General features: G+C 39.8%; 1 protein-coding gene and 1 long non-coding RNA gene across 4 annotated transcripts in view; one reads left to right on the top strand and one right to left on the bottom strand.

Moving 5' to 3' along the window:
• The window catches only part of slc43a1b (solute carrier family 43 member 1b), a 32,805-nt gene that overhangs the window by 6,348 nt on the left and 3,860 nt on the right, over nt 1–22,597 (top strand). For both annotated transcript variants that reach the window (XM_010754193.3, XM_019269720.2), the window contains exons 6-14: nt 16,893–16,985; nt 17,524–17,657; nt 18,959–19,101; nt 19,643–19,789; nt 20,053–20,088; nt 20,738–20,870; nt 21,698–21,827; nt 21,965–22,038; nt 22,454–22,577. In XM_010754193.3, the coding sequence (XP_010752495.1) occupies nt 16,893–16,985; nt 17,524–17,657; nt 18,959–19,101; nt 19,643–19,789; nt 20,053–20,088; nt 20,738–20,870; nt 21,698–21,827; nt 21,965–22,038; nt 22,454–22,577 (1,014 nt within the window). The remainder of the gene's footprint in view (nt 1–16,892; nt 16,986–17,523; nt 17,658–18,958; nt 19,102–19,642; nt 19,790–20,052; nt 20,089–20,737; nt 20,871–21,697; nt 21,828–21,964; nt 22,039–22,453; nt 22,578–22,597) is intronic.
• LOC109140971 (uncharacterized) lies at nt 19,684–20,727 on the bottom strand. 2 transcript variants are annotated; one of them, XR_002042616.2, is made up of 3 exons: nt 20,199–20,727; nt 20,012–20,063; nt 19,684–19,783 (listed from the first exon to the last, which is right to left on the bottom strand). It is a non-coding gene; the product is annotated as an uncharacterized LOC109140971 (long non-coding RNA). The 2 variants fall into 2 exon arrangements; XR_003463016.1 differs by lacking the exon at nt 20,199–20,727 and adding an exon at nt 20,158–20,183.

Genomic DNA, 22,597 nt, shown 5'->3' with positions numbered 1-22,597 from the left:
GTTGAGTCTCCTCTTATCCCAGGACTATGGCCCTGTCTGTTCTGTGTTACCAAATATGTGCACGCCTTGACAGGTAAGAAACTAAATAAACCCCACCTGCATGCTGCTGACATACAATATCCATTACTCGGACAGCGTCTGAGGCTGTGGAGTGAGGATTTGAAGAGAAGTTGTCCTGAAACAGTACACAAATAAACACCTTCCTTCTTTTCATCTTCTGCTTCCAGTCTTTCAGAGAAACAGTCCCTGCTTGAAGATGGCCTCCCTGGTAAACCCTTGTGGTGGGGGGCGATTCAGGTCTGTCCATGGCTCTAATTTCCTCTCATTCTCTATGTAGACCCCTGCCAGTACAGCATGCATTGTGTGACTGTTAAAAGGATGGTTTGATAGCAAGAGTTGGATAAAATCCTGAAATCCGCCCCATCCATATCCAAATCACTCCACTATGGTATGCAAAACAAATGACAAACCCACGATCTAAAAGAAAAGAAAGACAAAATTGAACAGAGAAAGGAGATTCATAAATGATCCCAGAATGTCACTGCAATGTCTCTTTTCTCTTTATGTGAAGGAAGTAATACCCAAAGACATGTAGTTGTAATCAAGCAGGGCTGGGAAAACTTTCTAACAACAACTGTGACGGGGAGTAGCAGGTTGATCCAATCAAGGAAATGATTCCAAAGATGAAGCGAAGAGGGAATGTTGGTGGAAGATGAAAGCCTCTCATTGCAGGAATTGGGGTCAGAACAGTATTCTGGATCTTTTCGGTCCTCGTCTCTTGGGTGGAATCGGATGTGGCTTAAGGAGACACATTTCAAAAGAAGGCTTAGAGCGAATGAGGAAGGTGTGGATGTTTACAGAGCTCAGTGTGATTGCAACACTTTCCTTGAAAGGGACACAAAAAAGGTTAAGAAGTAATGAAGGCTTAATAAGCACGTAGTATTACTAAAAGGAAGTTTAGTAGGAGAACAATGTATTGTGCAATTCATCACTTTCACTTTTGTTTTAAACTCGAGATTCACAAAAACTAAGGAATAACTAGAGTAGAAATATTAATATTGTCTAAATTCAGAAACTACTAGCATGGGAAAAATAAAAAAAAAGAAGAAAGAAAAAAAAAAAGAAAAAAAAAAAGATAGTGAGTAAAAAAAAAAAAAAGAAAGAAGTAAAAAGAATAAAGGGGGAAAAAGGAGAAAAGGAAGTCGGAGAATGGGAGTGAAACTAGGGAGTATTAAGATACAAACTTTTCCCCCAAACGTGACACAATTGTCGACACACACTTGAAACTTCATATTTAAATTAAAAAAGCACAAAGAATTAACTTATGAAATGTTTTTAAACTGAGACAGTGAGTGGTTTTTGTAAAAATGAGATAATGAACATTTGTGTTAGTTATATGATGATTCACAGCAACAGTGTAGAAAAAGTTGGACAGGTGGCAAACTCCACCATGCAAAGAGGAAACCATAATAAACCGATCCAAAAAGACGCAGCTAGTGTCTAAGTGACTCATCAGTATCTAACTATAATTAATTAAAAGTTACAATCAATGATTCATTCAGTTTTATCATGGATTATTTCTGATTCATAGTTTCCTTTCCTCCATTGGTTTCCTATCCTTGGTTTTTTTTTTTCATTAACGAACTAAGCATGAGCTTACTAAGTTTTAGGAGTTACCCATTAACTTAATTGTAGTTACTACTCTTACTTCCGCAGTTGTGGGTTGTGTGTGAGTAGTTAATAACCAGATAACAATGAAAAAATCCATACAAACCTCCTAGCTTACCGTCCCGGTCCTTTCTGACTGCAAAACGTGGTGTATAAAAACAAATGTAACATGTAGGAACACACATAGCACACACCGTAACCCTCTTCATAACTCTTACCCTCTTCAAATACCTCTTCGCTGTTGGTGTAGGTTTGGCATTCGCCTCGTTCACAGCTCGCCTTCAAATACTCCAGTCCATGATGTAGTAGGCCGAATGAATCAGTGGACAGTCGTAACACAACAACAGCAGCTGCATTGTACCAAATAAGATGAGTAGAAACCAACGGTGGGAAGACACGGAGACAAGAGTGAATCCGAGAAAACGTGAAGAAGTAAGATTTAAATATACAAATACAAGAGCTGATAATACAGGCTAGTCTTCAGTTTGTCAGATCTGCATATGGTATAATAAATGTAATGTGTTGTTGGGGCTTGTGTCCAAACTTTGGAAATAAGTACTCATAACGCTCATGTTTTAAAGAAAAGTTTTATTATAAAAGATGAAGGTTGGAAATGGATGTTTCATCAAATCAAACAACCAAAAAACCTTTCTATGCTACAAATCTACAAATCTACTAACAAAAGCTACAATCTAACCTTTCTTACAGTGCTTGGATTGGAAACTTCAACTAAACTGAACTCTCAACAGTATTGAAAAAGAAAAAAAAGTAAAAGTTTGTTTGCTTGTTCGTCTTGGTGGGGTCCGACTTTATAGTTTGGGTTTTGTAACGACTAACATGAGTAAATAGGTTTCATATGGTCTATTGCCAATTGGCCACCATGTGGTATTACTAATCTGAGAGTTTGAAAAGTTGTGCTCTACATTTTCAGGACCAGTAACAGAGGTTTATTTCAAAGGTAACACAGTCCTGTGGTGACTTGTGGGTGACTGGAAGGTGTGATGGGAATTGAGGGTGGTGAACGAGGTGAAAATTGGCTTGCCCGCGAGCTTTTTGTGGAAGAATCGGGGGCCAAGATGATTTTGATACTATACAACGATACTCGACGCCGCCGGCAGCCAGGGAGGGTAAGGGCGGGGCTGAGGGTGAGTAGGAGGGGGGGGGGGGCCAACGGCGGGGACGGTGTTGCGGGTGCAGATCTTGGTAGTGGTAGTAACAAATTATGCAAACCAGAACTTGCGATAAACAGCCCGGAAAGCTGAGGACGGGCCTTACCTTTGTTCTCCTTCCGCTACCTCCTTCTCTCCGTCTGGGGCCTTACCGGCAACCGGGTGTTCCCCTCTGGCGAGAGGCCGTAAGCATGTGGTGTGACTCTTAACCTTGTTCCGGACTCTTAACCTTGTTCCTCTACCTGGAGCAGGTTTGACTCTTACCGCAAACCCCCTAACCTGGTGTCCTCTACCTCCTTCTTCTTTGTCTCCTAAACCGCTTCTGCACCTCTAAACCTAAACTACTTCCTGCTGCAGCAGCTCCTTCTCTGAGGCTGAAAAGAAGACAACGGCTGGCAGGTCAGATGAGAAGAATCAGCAGGAGGGTCTGTAACACAGATTCTAATAAAAATGTTTGAAGTAAGAAAAAAAACGACATCAAGTAGATGGTTTTGAGAGCTTGTTTAGGGTAAATGTTAAAGTTAAAGTCTTCACCTATAAGTATGGTTTAACTCATGAAAAAGGAAATTGGACATGGAACGGTTTTAATGGTACCGGTTTTAATGAAAACAAAGTACTCTCTAGTTGAAAAAAAAAAAATGAATGAAGGTTTTCTTTTTACGATTAGGGTTGCAGTGGGGCGAACGCCACGCAACTCCAAGCATTTTATTGCAATGGCACAGGCACCCCTGAAGAAATCAAGCCGCAGCTGGGTCATGCCATGGTGATAATTTAAGACTCCACCAGCAAGATGGGAGAAGAGCAGAAGAGGGAACAGAGGCGGGGCAACAGAGCCTGAAGAGAGAGCGAGAGAGGAGGGAGGATTGTGTTGAACAGGAGCTAAACAGAGACTCTGTTCCACAGGCAGGCCATGGTAAAGTCCCAGATGCACAGTGTTGCAGTGTGGTGCCATTTATACAGGGTACCTAACCTTGGAAGACTTGGAGTGTTTACACGTGTTACAAATACTCTTCAGAGGTTTAATAGAGGGTGAGGTTCCAACAATCAGTGCCTTAACTGTTTATTGGACTTAAATCCTAAATGTTACTGCAACAGTACTCAGCAATTATTGGACTACAGTCCTCAATCTCTTATTAGATTGATGGAATAAAGCCCCTAACACGTCAAGCCACCCAGCTTTTACTATTTTGGCAACAACCTCAGAATTTTCAATTTTTGCCCAACAACAACTCAAGCAAGCATCAAAACTGTGCTGTCCACCAATTAATGAATCAGAAGCTTAGTGACTGACAGGACTTTCCATCTTAAAAAGAAGAAAAAATTCCATTTAATTGTGTTTCATTACAAATACATAAAATGGTTTTTATTTCATCATTGTAGTAACTAAATGCATACATAAAACATAGTTCATTACCTGATTGTCCTTACCACCCTGACACCCACTGCGTATGCTTTGGGATTGTGCCTGGTCGGTGTGTACATCTGCTTGGATCCATTGTGGTCTTCGTTGACGGACGGCCACATGGTGAACATAACTTCCCCAGTTATTTTGTGGCCTCTGTCACAAACCACTCACAGCTTCACCGTTTTATCTTATGACTGCACAAGGAGAAGAGAAAATATGAATAAGAATGAGAACCTAATGGTACCAAGGTACTAATGATAATACAAAGTATTAGTGACAAAGCAGAAGCAGTGTGCCAAAAATCTCCCATGATTATTTACTGAAATCTGCTTTAGGTTGTGAGTACACAGTGGAAAGGGTACAGCATGAATATTCAATAAGTCTCGACTGTTTTTTGACAATAAGTCCTGATGGAGGCTGCGCAGAGAAAAAAGGTCAGGGGGTCACCAAAATTAGAGCAATTATCCTCTAAGATGTATACAATTCATTACAATATTCATTCCGCCAGTCCAGCCAGTATTTGCCCTTGCTTGCTATGGACTGTTTTCTCATGGTCCGAACTCCACGTCATGCCGACACTCAAATCTGATCTCCTTCCTGTCTTTTAAATAATCTTAACTTTACTCTCAAAGCACCCACACACATTTAAAGTAAGTTACAAAAAACGACACACGGATAACCACCACAGACAAGCTAAGAAAAAGTCAAGACAAAGAAAAAGAAAGATTATCTGTAGCAGTGAGAGTTGGTGAATCACCTCCTGGAATACTCCTCTACAGGCAGAACAAGACTATGTCTGTCTGAGTCAAAACCTACAGGGACTGCTAAACACATAGCAGTCTGTCAAGACTCCAACCTTCAGGCTCCAACCGCAGGCAGCGCATGGAAAAAAAAACATCTCAACCATAAAAGGGCCAAGGCAGAGACAGTGGACAGTGCCCAGAATATTGCATTCTCCAGAGGTCACCTCAGGGTGCTTCACAGCAGGCTGGTGAGGCTATGAAATAAAAAGGGGCCTGCCTGGAGGAGAACTCTTGGGGCAATACCAATCCCACAACCCCAGCGGCAACCCCTGAAAAACCTCCTAGTGAGGTTGACGCCCATGAATTTAAATGGAAGAGAAAAGAAAGGGTGGGCCCACCACCGGAACAACCAACACACCACCAAAACCCCCCATCAGCATGCACCCTGCCAAAACCACAGCAGCTGACAGGGTCAGGAGTGTTACCAGATGGAGCCCTCACCGCCCAACCCAAGAATTCAAGTTCCTAGGGACTTTTAGCAATAACTTAAACTCCTTCCTCATCCTCAAATTTACCTACTAACCCTGGTTTTCATCTGTGTTATATATTATACATACTCGCTAATATTATACACACTGAGTGTCTCTCAATATCAAAAAAGGTCAATATCACATCTTCCTTCTGAAGTAATTATTTGTTTTGTCCTTACTACAGTAATAATAAAAATATACAAATTGAAAAAATAAATTAATATAATATATATTCTGTATACAATCAGGATTACTGCAGATACACACACACACACACACACAATAGTATAGTGTACTGACCTGTATCAGATGTCTTCTAGGGGGGCGGGAAGGATTCAGCTGGCCAGTTTAGGAGCAGTTGAGGAAGACCATGCAAGCCATTCCAGACAAACCACAGAGGACACGGAAGACACGCAAAGGTCATAAAACACCTGGAGAGGAGAGGGAGACAAGAAGGAAGACGGGTAAGGAAAGAGACAGATAGTGGAGAATTGAGGATAGAATGAACAAAGTACAGGGAGAGAAGTGTAACATCAAGCATGTTTGTAATCTGACCTTATTACATCATCCTTAGCCTGAATGCCTGCTGCAGCGTAACCCAGAATTAGATCCAGGTTCATAATGGTGCCTTCACTTGCTGTGGGCTGCCCTCTAACAAGCTGCCTGCTGAATTGAGTCCATCATAACTGTCACATGTGACGGACTGTGTGGTTATTTAATATATGTTGGATATAAGCTTCTTGATTTCAGCTTCTGATTTGACATGTTTATGTGCCCTGTTTCCGTCTTGTTTCAGTAATTTGTCTTTAGTGTCTCTCTCCTTTTCCCTTGGCACTCTCACCTACTTAGTTTAATGTTTATCAAGCAGTCTCTCCTCTCTCTCGCTCTCGTCGGTGTGTGTGTGTGTGTGTGTGTGTGTGTGTGGTGTGTGTATGGAGACTTGACACCAGGGAAGGTGACAGCTGAAGAGCATAGGAGCCAATCATGAGGGAGAGGATGGTCAATCGTACGTTCCCAAACAGTTTGGCAGCTGAATGTGAGAGAGAGACAGAGACAGAGACAGAGAAGATGAGGAGATGATGATGATGAGATAAAACAATAAATGAACAATGCAAACAAAGATTTGATGTGAGACATTTTATTACTTAATTTTCACTTGTATGATCTGAACATGAGAGCTTGGAGACAAATATGGACTTTGTGTTGGACATTTCAGACATTCAAACTGCGGCATTCTGAATGTGAGGTCACAGAAAAAAATATAATTAGATTAATATTTAAATATATACAATTACAGCTGAAAACTGAATCAACACATTTGGGGTTATAGTCTCTTGAAGCGTACCCAACTTGTTCTCCCTCTTCCCTACTTCAAAAAGTGAAAAGAGTGTGCCCTGACTTTTGCCACACTCTTGTAATAAATCTGTTGCAAAACTCTACTTGTAGCTGTGAAAGTGAGAGAGCATTAAGGATTAGGTTACTGCAAGTGACCTGGCACAGATTAATGCACATGCTGGCTCAGCTGCAGCCTTGGGATCTGTATGTGCAAGGACCCTGGACATGGCTTAGGGGCTGTACAGATACTAAAGTAAGTATTTGACAGAAGTGTCGATGTGATATAAAAAGTATTGATCATGAAGCCTAATGCTACTCTCATATTCTGTGGTTTATTCAGTAAAGGGATAGGACTGAAATAGTAATTCACTCATCTCCAAAGTGTATGACACCCGACACATCTTTCAGACAGAAATACATCATACATCTCCTTCAGCTATGGTGGAGAGGATGAGGTGAGGTAGTTGTAATTCAGCCACTTCACCACTAGATGCCACTAAATCTTACACACTGGGCCTGTAAGTATCATCAGCACAATGTGCAGGAACTTTGAGACTTTTGGAACTAGTTCTAAAACACTGGCCTGCAGCATATTCCACAGAGAACATTCAATAAAAGTAACTGTACTTGTGTACTTTTTTACCCCTTTTACTTGAATATAGACTCTACACAAAGATGCAGACAGACGACCACAAACCACAATTTGTTTTCTTTTAGAATTCTGGACAGGATATCATTAGCCCCTTTTCAGCCTAAAAAGACATTTTTAAAGAAAATTGGTCTGACATCTTTCACAATCTAATATAAACAAACATAATAAGTTTGGGTGCTGTGACTTAAGGAATATTGTGTATCTGCTTGTGTTGTTACTCTCTGTGTTATCTCAAAGTACTAACTCTGACATATAGTCTATAATTTTATTGGATGGAAGCCGTCCTACTCTACTGGAAATCGTTTTGTCCATTCCTCTCTGTCCTCCCCTTCAGACACCCTCAGAAATGACCTCTGCATTTCTTTCTTTTTTTAAGATATTTTTTTTTCCTTTTTTTGAGCTTTATGTACAGTATAGAGACAGCTGAAGAGTGACAGGAATGTGGGAAGAGAGAGATGACATGCAGCAAAGAGCCACAGGTCGGATTCAAACCCTGGGCTGCCACGGCAAGGACTGAGCCTTTGTACATGGGGCAGCTGCTTTACCAACACACCCCGGCCCTCTATATTCTTGAAATCTTTTAACTGTTAACCTGTGGATTTGCAACTGCTTTGTTTCAGACTGTCTACCTTACTTGCAGTTTTTGTATCATCTTTTCACCTAACAAGCCGTTCCTGGAGGGCTACAGTTGCCAAATCTAGAATGGTATTATTGGGCTGCTCAGTAGAAGACAACAGTGTTTTGGTTTTCGAAAGATGTTTTCATGCCCTGGTGAGAAATTGAAAAACTGTCCTCAAAAGGTTGTCGTTGAATAGCTATCTATACTCAGCATCTTTTAAAAAAAAGTACAACTAATTTTGTAAAAAACACTATTGTTGTTTGGCATGTAGTACAAAAAATGTTAGATGACTTCCCAGGGTTATTTTGTTTCTCGCCAAGGGGGGTAATGATCACTTCGCCCCGGCAAAGAACAACATGGGTTTTAAGCATAGTGAACAAGGGCATAGTAAAACTACAGGATGTAGAGGAGGAGTATACTCAATGTCATTCAGTGATTTAAAGGCAAAGTTTGATATACCGCAGAAACACTTTTTAAGTATTTACAACTTAAACATTTTATTCTGACACACTTAAAAATTTAGACAACAACCCATTCTCCATCTAGAAACATATGTTACAAAAAACTCTGCTTGGTAAAAGATTGGTCTCCCGGTAAACATGTTTGTTGAAAACCATAAGGAAAACTCTGATAGTAATCTGACAAACTGACTTATTGTTAAAAAAGAGGCTTCTGAATTACAACATTTGGAAGTTATATCTGGAACTGTTGAGAATGGAGATATGGAGGAGGCAGTGGGAGAATAAGAATAATATCGTATTTGTTGTTGGGATGAATGTTGTGACCTAAATTCAGAGCACAGTAATTTGTTGACAAATAGTGCAGTTTAATTTTTTCATTTGATTTATTTATTTTATTATTATTTTTGCTATCTACATTATTTAATTATATATTATATTATTTTTCCTTCAGTATTATATATATATATATATATAAATATAATTTTTGATTATTATTTTTCATACTGCCATAGTTTAGGATGTTTTAACTGTTGGATGTTAAAAAACAAAAGAAAAATATATGGGTTTTAAAAAAAAAAAAAGGCTCTGTTCCTGTCTGCCGCGTTGTCTGTATTTAAGTGTCTTTCCTTGCTGTCTTGCAACAATGCAAGACCTTTGTAGATGACAGAATATGTCTCTCTGTTTGCAGTCCTCTCTCACCTCAGTAATGTTTCCATGTTACTGTAGCTCTGCTTCCACGTTTGTCCATTTTATCTGCCCTCCCCTCTTTTCCACGACTCTCCCCTCCATCTTTCCATTAGCTGTTCCATCTGTGCTCGACTTCATTTTCCAAAGCTCGTCTCTTATCATTCATTCTTGTGCGCTGCTATGTGCACATGTAGTTTTAGAGATTAACCAAATATTTGAAAAGCCATCTATATGAAGTTCTTCCCCAGGTTTCATTTAGTATATTCAGTAGTTAATCACACTTTTGGGCTCTAAGAAGGCATGGTCTGAGTCAGTGATCAGACAAATCAGTGATATTGTACGATTCTACAATAAAACAAGAGTTACGTTAAGTATGTCAATTTCTCAAATTAAACTAGCAGCTAGAATTGTGGAAACATGTATGAACGGTGAACGTTAACATTATGAAAGGGGACACTAATTTCTGCACTAGCAGTGAAGGTTGGCACTGAATGTGAATTTTGAGTTATGGACAAACGTTGGAGGTTGCCATGACATTTGATACAGACATTCCAGAGTACCGTACTGATCTTGGTGATCCCCGACTTTTCCTCCTGCACCACCAGTGAGCTGGTTTTCACTTACCAGTGAATATTTTGCAAAGAGTGGATGGATTGGCATTAACATTTGATGGACACAAAAAGAGATCATCATATCAAGTTGTGAACTGAACTACAGACAACCAAGATGTCTTGGTCTGGATATCAGTTTTCTGCAGCTACACCAGACCAATATCATCACGTCATTTAGTGCCATGCAGATGCTGACTAAACTAAGATTGGACCATGATTAACATCATCCTGTTCTAGAAATATATATAATATAAATATTATTAACCCCGCTTAGATTCCTGGAAAACAAACTGCCTTATCACAACTGACTGAGGACATAATGTGTCGGCAGCTAGTTATGTTGGCTGGGAATGTGCACCTTTTACATCAGGCAGTTAGGTAAAGGCTTATCAACAAGATAAACACACAGAAACACACAAACACACCAGAGCAGGAATGACAACAGTGAGGCCAAAATGACCAAGCCAAGGACGGAGTCTAGGTCAGGAAGTGGGAGAGAAAGAGAGAGCGAGGGAGACAGGGTTGACAAGGGGACAGGGCTGTGGGAGGGTGGTTGATCGCCCCCGTTTGGATTGGCTGAGAGGCCTCAGCAGAATTTAGAACAAGTGGAACAGCATGTGCTGCTTTCCATAACACACACACACACACACACACACACACACACACACACACACACAGGAACAGTGCTTAAATCACACAACTCACAAAGCAAAACCATGCACACGTGTTTAGAACATAATTAATGATCTGTAGACTTGTCGGCAGGTGTACTGAAGTAAATAAACATCCACAGTGAAGCACAGGCGTCACAAAATGACTGCTGCTCTGCTTTATGTAGGGTGAAACCTTCAAGCATTTACATTTCTGGCCACAATCTGTGATGTCACGGCAGGTGTTTTGACTCTGTGACATGGAAAGATGCAGGTATATGGGATGTCCTAGTGACCTAGTAGTCTATGCAATGTATCATGGTGCTGTGACATCACAGATTGAGACAGGAGGGACCTTTGTCCTTTGTCCCATCGTGACCTCCAGACTGGTTCGTCTGCCTGTATTGATGGTAAATGTATGGACAGCACGAGATGTCCCATTTAGTTGGACACAGTTACATTGTCACTTTTTTTCAGGTTTAGTCCTTAAAACAGATTATATTATTATTTGTAATAAATAAGACATTATTGCAGGTGTTTTTTTCATATGGATGCTTATATTATAAACTTAGTACAGTGTTTATCTCATTATAGATTTAAAAGAGTCTCTTGTCAAAGAGTTGGCAATAAATAAATTTCTCCACAAATCATAAATATGCAAGATTCATGTAAAGAAAGCTATATAGATAGAATTGAATTGAAATGAATCTGCACTGAGCCTGACAGTCCATTGTCCTGTTGCCTGTTAAAAGTATTTATCCCTTTGCCCCCTGACGCTCTTGATGCTTCTGCTTTCACCCACTAAAAAAAGACCAACAGCTACTGAACAGACACGCAGTGTGGTGAGCCAAATGTTACAGCATTATTTCACAATAATGACGCTCACTATATTATCACTTACTTCATTTTGGGCAACACAACACGCAATACAAACATACATACCATATGATCACCTTATAGCTGTATATTCACTAACAAATTCAGTTGTTAACAAGGATTGGTCGATACTGAAGCCACTTTTTAAAAACACACAATACAGTCTGCATTACCAATATGCATTAGTCAGACAGTTACTCTCACCTCCAACCAGCGCCGCCTGGCCCATTGCGCCCGCAACCCCCCCCCCCCGTGCGCCCACAACGTGCGCAAACTGTATTTAGAGGTGCGTAAACTATATTTAGAGGTTCGTAAACGCTATTTCCAAAAATCTGGAGGTGGGTAAACGGCGTTTACGTGCGTTTACCCACCACTACATCCCTGATCATATGGTATGTATGTTTGTATTGTGTGTTGTGTTGCCCAAAATGAAGTAAGTGATAATGTATAGTGAGCGTGTCATTATTGTGAAATAATGCTGTAACATTTGGCTCACCACACTGCGTGTCTGTTCAGTAGCTGTTGGTCTTTTTTTAGTGGGTGAAAGCAGAAAGCATCAAGAGCGTCAGGAGGGCAAAGGGATAAATACTTTTAACAGGCAACAGGACAATGGACTGTCAGGCTCAGTGCAGATTCAATTTCAATTCAATTCTATCTATATAGCTTTCTTTACATGAATCTTTAGCATATTTATGATTTGTGAGAGAAATTTATTTATTGCCATACTCTTTGACAAGAGACTCTTTTAAATCTAATAATGAGATAAACACTGTACTAAGTTTATAAGTATAAGCATCCATATGAAAAAACACCTGCAATAATGTCTTATTATAATTACAAATAATAATAATAATCTGTTTTAAGGACTAAACCTGAAAAAAAGTGACAATGTAACTGTGTCCAACTAAATGAGGACATCTCGTGCTGTCCATACATTTACCATCAATACAGGCAGACGAACCAGTCTGGAGGTCACGATGGGACAAAGGACAAAGGTCCCTCCTGTCTCAATCTGTGATGTCACAGCACCATGATACATTGCATAGACTACTAGGTCACTAGGACATCCCATATACCTGCATCTTTCCATGTCACAGAGTCAAAACACCTGCCGTGACATCACAGATTGTGGCCAGAAATGTAAATGCTTGAAGGTTTCACCCTACATAAAGCAGAGCAGCAGTCATTTTGTGACGCCTGTGCTTCACTGTGGATGTTTATTTACTTCAGTACACCTGCCGACAAGTCTACAGATCATTAATTATGTTCTAAACACGTGTGCATGGTTTTGCTTTGTGAGTTGTGTGATTATAAGCACATGTTCCTGTGTGTGCGTGTGTGTGTGTGTGTGTGTGTGTGTGTGTGTGTGTGTGTGTGTGTGTGTGTGTGTGTGTGTTATGGAAAGCAGCACATGCTGTTCCACTTGTTCTAAATTCTGCTGAGGCCTCTCAGCCAATCCAAAACGGGGGCGATCAACACACCCTCCCACAGCCCTGTCCCCTTGTCAACCCTGTCTCCCTCGCTCTCTCTTTCTCTCCCACTTCCTGACCTAGACTCCGTCCTTGGCTTGGTCATTTTGGCCTCACTGTTGTCATTCCTGCTCTGGTGTGTTTGTGTGTTTCTGTGTGTATTATCTTGTTGATAAGCTCTTACCTAACTGCCTGATGTAAAAGGTGCACATTCCCAGCCAACATAACTAGCTGCCGACACATTTAGTCCTCAGTCAGTTGTGATAAGGCAGTTTGTTTTCCAGGAATCTAAGCGGGGTTAATAATATTTATATTATATATATTTCTAGAACAGGATGATGTTAATCATGGTCACAATCTTAGTTTAGCATGTAGCATCTGCTATCTGGCACTAAATGACTGATGATGATTTGGCTTCTGGTGTAGCTCGCAGAAAACTGATATCCAGACCAAGACATCTTGGTTGTCTGTAGTTCAGTTCACAACTTGATATGATGATCTCTTTTTGTGTCCATCAAATGTTCATGCCAATCCATCCACTCTTTGCAAAATATTCACTGGATAAGTGAAAACCAGCTCACTGGTGGTGCAGGAGGAAAAGTCAGGGGATCACCAAGATCAGTACGGTACTCTGGAATGTCTGTATCAAATGTCATGGCAACCCATCCAACGTTTGTCCATAACTCAAAATTCACATTCAGTGCCAACCTTCACTGCTAGTGCAGAAATTAGTGTCCCCTTTCATAATGTTAACGTTCACCTGTTCATACATGTTTCCACAATTCTAGCTGCTAAAGTTTAATTTGAGAAATTGACATACTTAACGTAACTCTGTTTTGTTGTAGAATCGTACAATATCACTGATTTGTCTGATCACTGACTCAGACCATGCCTTCCTTAGAGCCCAAAAAGTGTGATTAACTACTGAAATATACTAAATGAACCTGGGGGAAGAACTTCATATAGATAGGCTTTTCAAATATTTGGTTAATCTCTAAAACTACATGTGCACTATAGCAGCGCACAAGAATGAATGATAAGAGACGAGCTTTGGAAAATGAAGTCGAGCACAGATGGAACAGCTAATGGAAAGATGGAGGGGAGAGTCGTGGAAAAGAGGGGAGGGCAGATAAGAATGGACAAACAGGTGGAAGCAGAGCTACAGTAACATGGAAACATTACTGAGGTGAGAGAGGACTGCAAACAGAGAGACATATTCTGTCATCTACAAAGGTCTTGCATTGTTGCAAGACAGCAAGGAAAAGCACTTAAATACAGACAACGCGGCAGACAGGAACAGAGCCTTTTTTTTTTTTTTTTTAAAACCCATATATTTATTCTTTTGTTTTTTAACATCCAACAGTTAAAACATCCTAAACATATGGCAGTAATGAAAATAATAATCAAAATATTATATTATATATAGAATAAGATAGATAATACTGAAAAGGACAAAAATAAATATAATATAATAATTAAATAAATGTAGATAGCAAAAATAATAATAAAAATAAATAAATCAAATGAAAAAAATTAAACTGCACTAATTTGTCAACAAATTACTGTGCTCTGAATATTAGGTCACAACATTCATTCCCAACAACAAATACGATATTTTATTCTTATTCTCCCACTGCCTCCTCCATATCTCCATTCCTCAACAGTTCCAGATATAACTTCCAAATGTTGTAAAATTCAGAAGCCCTCTTTTTAACAATATAAGTCAGTTTGTCAAGATTACTATCAGAGTTTTCCTTATGGTTTTCAACAAACATGTTTACCGGGAGACCAATCTTTTACCAAAGCAGTTTTTTGTAACATATGTTTCTAAGATGGAGAATGGAGGTTGTTGTACTAAATTGTTTAAGTGTGTCAGAATAAAATGTTTAAGTTGTAAATACTTAAAAAAGTGTTTCTGCGGTATATCAAACTTTGCCTTTAACTCACTGAATGACATTAGAGTATACTCCTCATATACATCCTGTAGTTTTACTATGCCCTTGTTCAACTATGCTTTAAAACCCATGTTGTTCTTTGCCGGGGCGAAGTGATCATTACCCCAGATTGGCGAGAAACAAAATAACCCTGGGAAGTCATCTAACATTTTTTGTACTACATGCCAAACAACAATAGTGTTTTTTACAAAAGGATTAGTAGTACTTTTCTTTTAAAAGATGCTGAGTATAGATAGCTATTCAACGACAAACCTTTTGAGGACAGTTTTTCAATTTCTAACCAGGGCATGAAAACATCTTTCGAAAACCAAAACACTGTTGTCTTCTACTGAGCAGCCCAATAATACCATTCTAGATTTGGCAACTGTAGCCCTCCAGGAACAGAGCTTGTTAGGTGAAAAGATGATACAATAAACTGCAAGTAAAGGTAGACAGTCTGAACAAAAGCAGTTGCAAATCCACAGGTTAACAGTTAAAAGATTTCAAAGAAATATAGAGGGCCGGGGTGTTGGTAAAGCAGCTGCCCCATGTACAAAGGCTCAGTCCTTGCCGTGGCAGCCCAGGGTTTGAATCCGACCTGTGGCTCTTTGCTGCATGTCATCTCTCTCTTCCCACATTCCTGTCACTCTTCAGCTGTCTCTATACTGTACAATAAAGCTCAAAAAAAGGAAAAAAAATATCTTAAAAAAAGAAAAGAAATGCAGAGGTCATTTCTGAGGGTGTCTGAAGGGGAGGACAGAGAGGAATGGACAAAACACGATTTCCAGTAGAGTAGGACGGCTTCCATCCAATAAATATATAGACTATATGTCAGAGTTAGTACTTTGAGATAACACAGAGAGTAAACAACACAAGCAGAATACACAATATTCCTTAAGTCACAGCACCCAAACTTAATTATGTTTGTTTATATTAGATTGTGAAAGATGTCAGACCAATTTTCTTTAAAAATGTCTTTTAGGCTGAAAAGGGGCTAATGATATCCTGTCCAGAATATCTAAAAGAAAAACAAATTGTGTGGTTTGTGGTCGTCTGTCTGCATCTTTGTGTAGAGTCTATATTCAAGTAAAAGGGGTAAAAAAGTACACAAGTACAAGTTACTTTTAATTTGAATGTTCTGTGGAATATGCTGCAGGCCAGTGTATTTAGAACTAGTTCCAAAAGTCACTCAAAGTTCCTGCACATTGTGCTGATGATACTTACAGGCCCAGTGTGTAAGATTTAGTGGCATCTAGTGGTGAAGTGGCTGAATTACAACTACCTCACCTCATCCTCTCCACCCATAGCTGAAGGAGAATGTATGATGTATTTCTGTCTGAAAGATGTGTCGGGTGTCATACACTTTGGAGATGAGTGAATATACTATTTCAGTCCATAATCCACTTTACTGAATAAACCACAGAATATGAGAGTAGCATTAGGCTTCATGATCAATACATTTTTATATCACATCGACACTTCTGTCAAATACTTACTTAATAGTATCTGTACAGCCCCTAAGCCATGTCCAGGGTCCTTGCACATACAGGATCCCAAGGCTGCAGCTGAGGCCAGCATGTGCATTAATCTGTGCCAGGTCACTTGCAGTAACCTAATCCTTAAATGCTCTCTCACTTTCACAGCTACAAGTAGAGGTTTTGCAACAGATTTATTACAAGAAGTGTGGCAAAAGTCAGGGCACACTCTTTTCACTTTTTGAAGTGAGGGAGAACAAGTTGGTGTAACTGCTTCAAGAGACTATAAACCCCAAATGTGTTAGATTCATAGTTTTCAGCTGTAATTGTATATATTTAAATATTAATCTAATTAATATTTTTTCTGTGACCTCACATTCAGAATGCAGCAGTTTGAATTGTAATTTTCTGAAAATGTCCACACAAAGTCCATATTTTGTCTCCAAGCTCTCATGTTTCAGATCATACAAGTGAAAATTTAAGTAAAATAAAATGTCTCACATCAAATCTTTGTTTGCATTGTTCATTTATTTGTTTCATATCATCATCATCATCATCATCATCATCATCTCTCTCTGTCTCTGTCTCTGTCTCTCTCTCACATTCAGCTGCCAAACATGTTTGGGAACGTACGATTGACCATCCTCTCCCTCATGATTGGCTCCTATGCTTCTTCAGCTGTCACCTTCCCTGGTGTCAAGGTCTCATACACACACACACACACACACACACACACACACACACACACACAGAGAGAGAGAGAGAGAGAGAGAGAGAGAGAGAGAGAGAGAGACTGCTTGATAAACATTAAAATAAGTAGGTGAGAAGTGCACAAGGGAAAAAGGAAGAGAGACACTGAAAGACAAATTACTGAAACAGGGAAACAGGGCACATAAACAATGTTCAAATCAGAAGCTGAATCAATGAAGCTTATATCCAACATATATTAAAAATACCACACAGTCCAGTCACATGTGGACAGTTATGATGGACTCAATTCAGCAGGCAGCTTGTTAGAGAGCAGCACCACAGCAAGTGAAGGCACCACTACTGAACCTGGATCTAATTCTGGGTACAGCTGCAGCAGCACTTCAGGCTAAAGGATGATGTAATAAGGTCAGATTTACAACATGCTGATGTACACTTCTCTCCCTGTATTCTGTTCATTCTATCCTCAATTCTCCACTATCTGTCTCTTTCCTTACCCGTCTTCCTCTCTGTCTCACCTCTCCTCTCCAGGTGATTTATGACCTTGGCGTGTCGTTCCGTGTCATCATGTGGGTTTGGTCTGGAATGGCTTGCATGGTCTTCCTCAACTGCTTCCTAAACTGGCCAGCTGAATCCTTCCCCGCCCCTGAAGACATCAGATACAGGTCAGTACACTATATCTTGTGTGTGTGTGTGTGTGTATCTGCAGTAACCTGATTGTATACAGAATATATATTATATTAATTTATTTTTAACATGTATTTTTATTAATTACTGTAGTAAGGACAAACAATAATTACTTCAGAAGGAAAGATGATATTGACCTTTTCTTGATATTGAGAGACACTCAGTGTGTATAAATATAGCGAGTATATGTATAAATATACACACAGATGAAAACCAGGGTTAGGTAAATTTGAGGATGAAGGAAGGAGTTTAAGTTATTGCCTAAAAGTCCCATAGGAACTTGAATCTGCTGGGGGTGAGGCTCCATCTGGTAACATACCTCGACCCTGTCAGCCTGCTGTGGTTTGGCAGGTGCATGCTGATGGGGGGTTTTGGTGTGGTGGTGTCCGAAGCCCTTTCTGTTTCTCTTCCATTTAAATTCAGTGGCGTCAACCTCACTGGAGAGTTTTTTCAGAGGGTTGCAGCGGGGTTGTGGTATTGCCCAAAGAGTTCTCCTCCAGGCAGGCCCCCTTTTTAATTCAGTAGCCTCACCAGCCTGCTGTGAAGCACCCTGAGGTGACCTCTGGAGAATGCAATATCTGGGCACTGTCACTGTCTCTGCCTGGCCCTTTATGGTGAGATGTTTTTTTTTCCATGCTCGCTGCCTGACAGGTTGGAGTCTTGACAGACTGCTGATGTTTAGCAGTCCCTGTAGGTTTTGACTCAGCAGACATAGTCTTGTTCTGCCTGTAGAGAGTATTCCAGGAGGTGATTCACAACTCTCACTGCTACAGATAAAATCTTTCTTTTCTTTGTTCTTGACTTTTTTCTTAGCTTGTCTGTGGTGGATCTATCCGTGTGTCTGTATTTGTAACTACTTTAAATGTGTGTGGGTGCTTTGAAGAGTAAAGATTTAAAAGACAGGAAGGACAGATTGTGTGTGTGGAGTGTCAGGACCATGAGAAAACAGTCCAATAGAGCAAGGCAAATACTGGCTAGACTGGCATGAATATTGTATGAATTGTATACATCATTAGAGGATAATTGCTCATAATTTTGGTGACCCCCTGACCTTTTTTCTCTGGCAGCCTCCATCAGGACTTATTGTCAAAAACAGTCAGAATCTATTGAATACATTCATGCTGTACCCTTTCCATGTTGTACTCACAACCTAAAAGCAGATATTCAGTAAAGAAATCATGGAGATTTTTGTCACTGCTTTGTCACTAATACTTTGTATTATCATTAGGTACCATTAGGGTCTCATTCTATATTCATTATCTTTCTCTTCTCTGTGCAGTAAAAAGGTGAAGCTGAGTGGTCTTGTGACAGAGGACAAAATAACTGGGGACAGGTATGTCACCCATGTGGCCGTCAAAGAAGACACAATGGAATCCAAGCAGATGGAACCCGAGCAGGCACAATCCCAAAGCACTAGCCAGGGTAAGGAACATTATGTTTTATGTTGCATTTATGTAATAAATTGATGAATAAAAACACATTTTATGTATTTGTATGAAACAATAGATATGGAATTGTTTCTTCTTTTTAAGATGGAAAGTCCTGTCAGTCACTAAGCTTCCTGATTTCATATTGGTGCAGACAGCACAGTTTTGATGCTTGCTTGAGTTTGTTGGGCAAAATAAGTGAAAAGCTGGGTGGGCCATGAAGTGTTGAGGCTTTGATCATTCAATGCTAATAAGAGATTGAGGACTGTAGTCCAATAAAGCTGAGTACTGTTTGCAGTAAATTTAGGATATTAAGTCAATAAACAGTAAGGCACTGATGGAACCTCACCTCTATTAACCTCTGAAGTATTGTAACAATGTAACACGACTCCAAGTCTTCCAAGGTTAGGTACACTGTAAAATGGCACCACACTGCAAACACTGTGCATTCTGGGAATTACCATGGACCTGCCTGGAACAGAGTCTCTGTTAGCTCCATGTTCACACATCCTCCCTCTCTCTCGCTCTCTCTTCAGGCTCGGTGCCGCTCTGTCACTCTATCTGCTCTCCCATCTTGCTGTGGAGTCTTATCACCATGGCAATGACCCAGCTGAGGCTGATCTTCTTCATGGGTGCCATGAATAAAATGCTGGAGTTCCTGGTCACCCACGGCAACCCTAATCGTAAAAATGAAAACCTTCATTCATTTTTTTTTTCAATAGAAGTACTTTGTTTTCATTAACCGGAACATTAAACCGTCCACTGTCCAATTTCCTTTTTCATGAGTAAACATACTTATAGGTGAAGCTATTTTACATTTTATCCTAACAAAAGCTCTCAAAACCAATGCTACTGTGATGTTTTTTTCTTACATTCAAACATTTTATTAGAATCTGTGTACAGACCTCCATGCTGATCCCTGACCTGCAGCCGTTGTCTCTTTCAGCCTCAGAAGAGCTGCAGAAGGAGGTAGAGGAACAAGGTAAGAGTCAACATGCTTACGGCTGTTCACCTTCAAAGTTCTGGTTTGAATATTTGTTACTACCACTACCAAGATCTGCACCCGCACACCGTGGCAGCCCTCCTACTCACCGCAGCACAGCCCTGCTGCCGGAGTCGAGTATAAAATCATTCTTGGCCGCATTCCACAAAGATAGAGGGCAGCATTTCACCTCGTACCACCCTCAATGCAATCACACAGTCACACAGACGTGTGTACCTTTTAAATAAACCTTGTAATGTCCTGAAAATGTAGAGCAAACTTTTCAAACTCTCAGATTAGTAATACCACATGGTGGCAATATGACAATATGAACCTATTACTAATGTTACAGTGTTACAAACCCAAAATAAAGTCTGACCACAAGACGACAAGCAAACAACTTTTAATACTGTGGAGTTTACAATCCAAGCACTGTAGAAAGGGTTTGAAACACATTTCAACCTTCATATTTTATAATAAAACCTTAAAACATGAGTTACTATTTCCAAAGTCTGGACCACAGCCCCAACAACACATACAGTTACTTAATACAATATGCAGATATGACAACATGAAGACAGCATGTATTTGTATTTAATCTACTTCTCACGTTTCTATGGATTTCACTCTGTCTCCGTGTCTTCCACAGTTGGTTTCTACTCATCTATCTTTGGTACAATGCAGCTGCTGTGTCTACTGACCTGTCCACTGATCGGCTACATCATGGACTGGAGGATGAAGGAGTGTGAAGAGGAGAATGCAAACACACAAACAGAGAAGAGGTATGAAGAGGGTTACGTTGTGTATGTGTGTTCCTACATGTACATTTGTTATACACACTGTTTGCAGTCAGAAAGACCGGAGGTAAGGCTTAGGAGGTTTGTATGGATTTTTTCATGTTTATCTGGCTTATTAAATACTCACACACAACCAACAAATGAGGAAGTAACTACAATTAGTTAATGGGTAACTCCTAAAACTTTAGTAGCTAATGATTAGTTAATGAAAAAAAAAGGAAGGAATGAATCAGAAATAACATGATAACTGATGAATCATTGATTTGTACTTTTTAATTATAGTAGATAATGATGAGTCACTAGACACTAGCTGCGTTTCTGGATCAGGTTTATATATGGTTTCCTCTTTGCATGGTGGAGTTTGCCACTGTCCAACTTTTTTCAAACGTGTTGCTGCATCATATATAAAATGTTCATATCATTTTACAAAAACAATCAAATGTCTCAGTTTAACATTTCATAAGTTATCTTTGTGCTGTTTTTAATTAAATATGAAGTTTCAATGTGTGTCGACAATGTGTCAACGTTTTTTGGAAACAGGTTTGTATATTAATGAATCATAGTTCATCATACAAACCACTTCCATCATGAGTAGTTTCTGATTTACTGAAATATTAGTTACTTAGTTATTAGTTTTTGTGAATCTCGAGTAAAGTGATACATGTTCATAATACTAACTTACTTAGTAATACTAAGTTACTTAGTAGTCCTTCATTACTTCTTAACCCTTTTTGTGTCCTTTCAAGTGAAGTGTTGTAACATCCACACCTTCTCATTAGCTCTAAGCCTCTTTTGAAATGTGTCTCCTTCAGCCAATCAGATCCACCAAAGAGAGACAGAAAGATCCAGAAACTGACCAATGCCATGAGAGCTTTCATCTTCACCAACATCCTATTGGTCATCTTTGGAATCATTTCCTTGATTGACAACCTGCCCGTACAGGTTAGAAAGTTTCCATGCATGCTGATACACTACCATGTCTTTGTATACTCACATAGAGACAAAGAGACATGCAGTGACATTTCTGATGATCATTTATGAATCTCTTCTCTGTCAATTTGTCTTTCTTTCTCTTTTAGATGGTGTCATTTGTTTTGCATACCATAGTGAGAGGATTTATCCACTCCTGCTGTGGAGGTCTCTATGCTGCTGTGTGAGTACTGGCATCTTTCAAAGTGCACTAAATATATAGAAATAATTTATATATCAACAAACAACAATATAGTTGTTGAACATAGTGGAGAGCATTTAGCAGCTAAAGAGCCAGATATTTTAGTGAAGACCAAACAACCTTACATGAATGTTAAGGGTTCTCTGGGAACGCTTGAAGAATGCTAGAATGTGCATTACAAACTGCTGCAGGTGTCATCATCAGGTGGAGGTTAGTTGAGGGCTTGAAATAGCGCTACTTCACTGAATACGCGGAAGTCTTGTAAATGAGTGGTAGCAGTGGTAGTCAGGATTCAAACCGCCACCTTGTAATTTACAACATACCTCTGATTATCATATTATTCTCAGTCAGTATATCTTGACTGTGAGCGAACACCATACTTCCGCTCCCACTTTAGGTATCCAGCCTACCACTTTGGGACACTGACAGGCATGCAGTCGATGATCAGTGCTGCTTTCGCCTTGCTCCAGCAGCCATTGTTCATTCTGATGGTGGGACATCTCCGTGGAGATCCGTACTGGGTAGGGAGCACACACACCCA

The sequence above is a fragment of the Larimichthys crocea genome, chromosome X (genome assembly GCF_000972845.2).
Source record: "Larimichthys crocea isolate SSNF chromosome X, L_crocea_2.0, whole genome shotgun sequence".
Classification (NCBI taxonomy): Eukaryota; Metazoa; Chordata; class Actinopteri; family Sciaenidae; genus Larimichthys; species Larimichthys crocea.
This window is presented reverse-complemented; position numbering and strand designations above follow the sequence as displayed.